This window comes from Conger conger, chromosome 5 (genome assembly GCF_963514075.1).
Source record: "Conger conger chromosome 5, fConCon1.1, whole genome shotgun sequence".
In the NCBI taxonomy this organism is placed as follows: Eukaryota; Metazoa; Chordata; class Actinopteri; order Anguilliformes; family Congridae; genus Conger; species Conger conger.
The window spans coordinates 58,300,470-58,306,469 of NC_083764.1; the positions used below are offsets into that span (position 1 = coordinate 58,300,470).

General features: G+C 39.0%; 1 protein-coding gene across 2 annotated transcripts in view; it reads left to right on the forward strand.

The window, feature by feature from the left end:
• LOC133128775 (pre-B-cell leukemia transcription factor 1-like) overlaps window positions 1-4,970 on the forward strand; it is a 78,619-nt gene extending 73,649 nt beyond the window's left edge. For both annotated transcript variants that reach the window (XM_061242544.1, XM_061242545.1), the window contains one exon: window positions 389-4,970. In XM_061242544.1, the coding sequence (XP_061098528.1) occupies window positions 389-481 (93 nt within the window). In that variant the 3' untranslated portion in view covers window positions 482-4,970. The remainder of the gene's footprint in view (window positions 1-388) is intronic.
• Window positions 4,971-6,000: the final 1,030 nt, after the last annotated feature.

Consider the following 6,000-nt stretch of genomic DNA (forward strand, 5'->3'; position numbering starts at 1 on the left):
CTGTGCAGACTCGCTAAATTGCCAGTGTGACAAGGATTTGGGACCATTCACTGATGCAACTGTGATGTTTGGTCGTGTGAAGATAAAAAAAAGGCAGGCATCTCAGAATTGGCCTGAATGTTGCAACACATTACAGTAATCGGTGGCACATTTTAATTACTCCGGAGATGCTAACAGACTCAAATGGGGGATATTCTGGATAGAGAAAAATCAGAACAACAACCTTAGATTACTACAAAATCAGTAACGAAACGCATGAAAATTAAATGTAAGTGTGCTATCGCGACACGCACTGGCTCCCGTTCCACTGGGTGTTGTTTTGGTAGTTTACTTTGAGACATGTAGCCTGGAGATTAAAGCCTTTTTTCTTCATCCTTTAAATTCACAGGCAAACGGTGGATGGCAAGATGCTACAACGCCCTCATCAGTGACTTCGCCCACGGAAGGACCCGGAAGCGTCCACTCTGATACCTCCAACTGATCCCTCTACCATACAGTGCCCCCCCCCCACCCCACCCCCTCCCAGCAAGAACCGCAGACACCCAGCCTTGCCAGTGACCCCCCCCCCCCTCCCCACGCAGAGTGGTGGTAAACACCCCCCAGTAACAAATTAGGATGTCCCTTTCCTTTGGGAATGCTGTGAAATCAAAACGATATCCACACACGCGTTGACATTGTTTGTCCCTGGGTATGAAAATTAAGAACAAAACCGGTACTGTGGAACATTTGCAATACAGATTAACGAGTTCACAGCAACAAACACGTTTGTAAAGTTTGAAAAATGTATCTAGATGATCCAATTCACCCGAGTAATTGGCTCACGTGCTAAATGTTACACAAAATAATGAAAGCAACGGGCAACACTTTTGCATTTCACTTTAAATGCTTTCACACTACCTCTTAGCAAAAACAAAACAAAAACAAAAAACAAAAAAATTTTAAAGAAGCATTTTGTTCTCGAGAAACTTTGTTACTACTTGCAGTTGCAGTACCTGACCACTCCTGTCATTCCAGATGGTTAGATTTTAAAGGACACTCTTCCGTCTCCATCCAATGTTTATCTTTGCCCGCGTACGTCTTCGGCTGCAGACGCCATTTATTTTTTCTGTCAAAGTATTTACGTCGTTCCTCCCCAGAGCTGAAAACAAATAGCTTTAGAGAGAGAAAAAAAAGAAGAAAAAAAAGTCAATTTGATGTTTTCCTTAGAACAAATAGAGGGGAAATGATTGTCCATTTTGCATGGCTTACCGATGCAGTGGCGTGTCTGGACGACAGCTACAGCGTGGTGGGGGACGCGATCGCAGAAGCGAGAGAGCGCAGAATGAACCCGCTAGGACAGCAGGTCCTGCCCCTCAGCTCTGACTAGCCCGTGCGTTTTCTAGAAGCGTGGCCTCAACACACTGAGCGCTGTAGTGTAACGTCAGTAAGTGCCATGCATTAGCAGGCCGTTAAAAGTTCGTTCCGACACCGCCACCGTCCCCCTCGCAGTTTAGCGATCACGTTTTCAGTCCGTTTTCACATTTTACACTTTCGTATTTCTGTGACGGAGTTGCAACATATGTAAGCTTATAAAAAAAATCTCAAAAGAAATTGTGACATTGAACGAATGACCCCATGGTGTTCTTTTTTGTGCTAAGGAATATGTCCGTCTCACAGGACTGTTACATTTTTTAAATTCCATTAATCTGTATTTTAGCATAGCAGGAAGCAGGAACTGATGAATGCGGCACCATACATTTGCTAAGCCATCTTCCTATATACGGCAACACAACAAAGCAACTCAACATACAGTAGAAACACATTTTACAGTCATACTATGTAGTAGTGAATTCGATCTACTCCTGACTTCTGAAAGTTATGTGCAGTCAAATCCTGATGTCTGACTTCAGGGAGTCTCTCCAACTACAATATGCCTTGTCCTCAATGGCCAACTCCCCTGGAAATCCAAGATGTAATATGCTGTTCTCTGTCTTAAAGTTTTCCAAGTGTGCATTTTGAAATGCCGAGGAGTAGAACTATGATAAAGATATACCGTAGGGCTTCCATACAAATGTCACATTATCATGTTGGCAACATTTCGTTTTTCGATCAGTTTTTCCAAAGCCAAGTTAAGTTAGGTCCATAACATGTGTTGCAATTCCTGAAACGGAGCAATTCTTGTCCAAGTAACGAAAGAACTATGACTCGCTTAACTTCATTATTGGAGTGTTAAAGTGAAGCACGTTGTGATTGGCTTAAACATGGGCTTTCAGCTGAGTTTACCTTTGTTCTGGGCTCTGTCTTTATCTGACTTGGGCTCTTCAGTGCCGGTTGTACACTGCCTCTTAAAGTCAGGAGCGAGGGCATTTTTAACCCCTCTAACATATCAGTAAAAATTCCCAGTAATTGCAGCCTTATCACAATTACTTGTTGAAAAGTTGCGCTTTCCAGTGATTACACATGAAATGTTCACACGATCAGTGTACTACAGTACATGAGTAGTGAAATATGAACTGTACTCTATTTCTGGATCCTGACTGGTTCTGGATTCAGTGCATACTCACACAATTAGCGTTTCAATGCAATATCATAAGGGAAGCATTATATATAGGGAAATAACTATCACTCTGTTTCTAAGATTTATCATTTTAGCCAAATGCTGCTGTTAACCAAAACACTTGTGTAATATGTGCATAAGAAAATGATTTTTAAATCATAAGCTGACCTGTAAAAAGTTATTGGTCTTGTTTCTATGAAGTGCTACAAATATGTGGTCATTAAAACACACTGCTTGTGTATGTTTTGCATCATTGTTCAATATTAGCTCTGTACAGTGTGCCGTTTCTTTGCTGACCGTTTAAAGCTGGTCCACAAAGTTCCAACCTAAAATCAGACTACTACTAGTTAATTGAAAATAATGTTGTTGGGAAATCCAATACAGTTCTAATTTCTGTTAAAAATGTATTTATGTCTGTCGAGGGTCTTGGTAACCAAGTTTGTTTCTCTGCGCATTAAATCACATCTTGCCAGAATCCACTTAAATGTGGAAGTCATTAAGCTAATAGGATTTAGACATTTCTACAGTCACTCTTAGCTCTGTCGATTCAGGTAATACCAGGGCATGGCCATCCAACACAATGGCTCTAAGATGGTGTTCTATTGGAACGGGAAAACAAAGATCACCACGATTCAGAGTAAACCGATTTCACGAACATCTAGCAATGCTCATGAACATATGTTGCAATAAATCATCCTATATATTGTTAAGCAAGCAAACAAATCCAAAATGTGAAATGTTTTTGTCATGGTTGTGTTTCATTTTGCATAATTTTGTCATGTTTACTCCCTCTTCTACTGGTTGCCTTCCCTTACATGGTTACACGTCTGACCAGACCATTTCTTTGATATACCAAAAACACCAGAAGTTTAAATTGGCTCCATTATCAGCTTCATTAGCAGTTCATCATCAGTAAAACTTGTCTTCTGCCGTTATCGCTAGTGCTAACGTTTAATAAGTGAACGTTCTGGAATTCTCACAACCACAAAGCATTTCTAATGAAATTGTGTTAATAGAACAAAAGGATAAAACCATTGTGGAACGGATGACGATACGGATTTGATATATTTTTGTGTGTCCTCGCATTGTGGTTGACAACACATTTATTTCTTCCTTCATTTTCTTTCTTTTTTTAAAAAGTTTTTGCAAATTTGCCGTCTTACTGCGCAGGGCTAGCACCGTTATTTTCTCGTTCTCATATGTGAATTAGCTGAAGAATGCTACAGTACGTAAATGTGGATTTTGCTCTTGGCTTGCTTCATTGAAAAGGGATGGTGTCCATTTTTATTTTAAAATCATTGCAGCTAAATATTTAATGGAAATAGAGAGTGGAAGACGGGGAGGAAATTCTTGTGCATTTGAATATAATCCACTGGATTTACTTTTTTTACGTCCAGTGTGGTAAAATTCACCCAATCATGCCGGCGATGAAGTCTTGTCAAAGTGTTGTTTTTCGACAACATTAAATAAAATGTTAAATAAAACATCTCTAAAAACATACTAAAATGCATTTATCGTGAGCGGGAATGAAAACAAAAAACATTTGAACCATCTGACAATGTATATATATTTTTATATGTGATATAGATTTGAACGGATATGTTCCAAATCATTCATCAAGTCATTAGAATACAGCTATATTATTTATGTTCTCTATAAGCAATTGAAGTCCTTTGTAGAACAGCAAGATGCTCATCGTTCATTGGTTCACAGTTCAGACTCAAAATCTTTTATCTCAAAGTAGCTGTATTACACTTGAAGCTTTACTGTGAGTCAGACAGTAAGATGGGAAATGTTTTGGGGTGTTTCTCCATGTGAATGACCTTATTTGCTGCGGAAAGTATGCTTCGGTATGATTTTCTTGCTTAGAGTTGAAGTCCCAACCGCCCTCCCTTCGATTGTTATGATGAAATGCTGAAACTATTTTGTTGACTGGGTCTGTGCAAAGGCCACTGAAGCTGATCACCCCTCTCTGAGTTATTTTGTTTCATTACTGTACTCTTCACTTTGCCTGTCCAATGCCACCATATTATTAAAAGCTTCATGTAATGATGCTTTCAGTTTTTGCAAAAAAAAAAAAAAACTATACAAAAAAAAAAAAAAAGCTGAGCAATTTGTAAAACATCAAATGTTTTCTTTGTTGCATGTCTTTTGTTCTTTATTAAAAATGCAGTGTTTTGAATGTTTCTTCTTTTTTTTTTATAAAGATTTCAGAGTGTGAAATCACTGAGCCTGACCTGGGCGCAGTTTTAACTTTTAAGATCTCTGCATATGTAAAAAGGTATACAAACTGAAACACAAAACTAGTGTCTTTTTGATTCCAACTTAAAACTCTTGTGTTCTGTGGAGAAAAAAAAAAAATCAAGGTGTAGGTTTTATGGTCTCTTAATTTGTACTGGTAATGCATACTACAAATAAATAGTTTCTTTTGTTGCACAGTGGTTTTTGGTCTTTATTTTAATGAAGTATTCGCCTTTTGTCTTCAGTGATACCAAGACAAGCTTCAAAAACAAGCACAAGCAATGATCAATTTTTATATAACAGTACCTGCGCTTACAGTGTTCATTGATGAAACCTCAAATGTGTATTTCATTTATATACCACTCTCACTGCACTTTTACATCATTGGTCATGATTGCATTGCACAATTTGTAGTCAGTTGATGACCACTGCATCCCAACTGACACCCTTTGGTACAATAGAAAAGAAAATGCACAAACAATACCAAGATGACTTGGCATATTCTTGACAGTTGTGTAGGAGATCAAATGGCTGCCATTTTAAGACTCTGGTCACATGGGGGCAGCCTGTAGCCTAGGGGCTAAGGTTCATGACTGGGATCCGGAAGGTTGGTGGTTCAAGCCCCGGCGTAGCCGTGATAAGATTTGTTGGGTAAGGCCCTTAACCCCATATTGTTCCAGGGGGGGATTGTTCCCTGCTTAGTGTAATCAACTGTAATTCGCTTTGGATAAAAGCGTCAGCTAAATAACAAATGATTATTATTATTCCATGTACATGGTCCTGATAATGTCTAAGTCATTTACACAACCCCTCGCTTGTATGGTACACAACCCATTAATCGGGTCCCTTGGAGGGTGTCCCTTGGAGGGTGTGTTTAGAATACACCTCCAAAACGGCAGAATTGAATCCTGCAGCAAACCCAACTGACTTCAATGAAGATGCACACCGAGCAGTGGACATTGCCGGTAATGTCTTGATAAAAACAAAATTGCGTTGCATTTAGAGGCATTTGCATATTTGAAGTATTTCTCAAACTGCATCTCATAAAAGAAGGAACTGTCAGTTGTGATATGTACTTACCTGAAAATCTACACTTTTTGTGGGGAGGGAGGGGGTTGAATTAAGTGCCTTTTACATTCCAACATACAGAGTAGAAAACACTACTGGAATTACATCCGCTGCTAATACTCGTTTTTTTTTTTTTTGTAATCTTCCTTCAAACC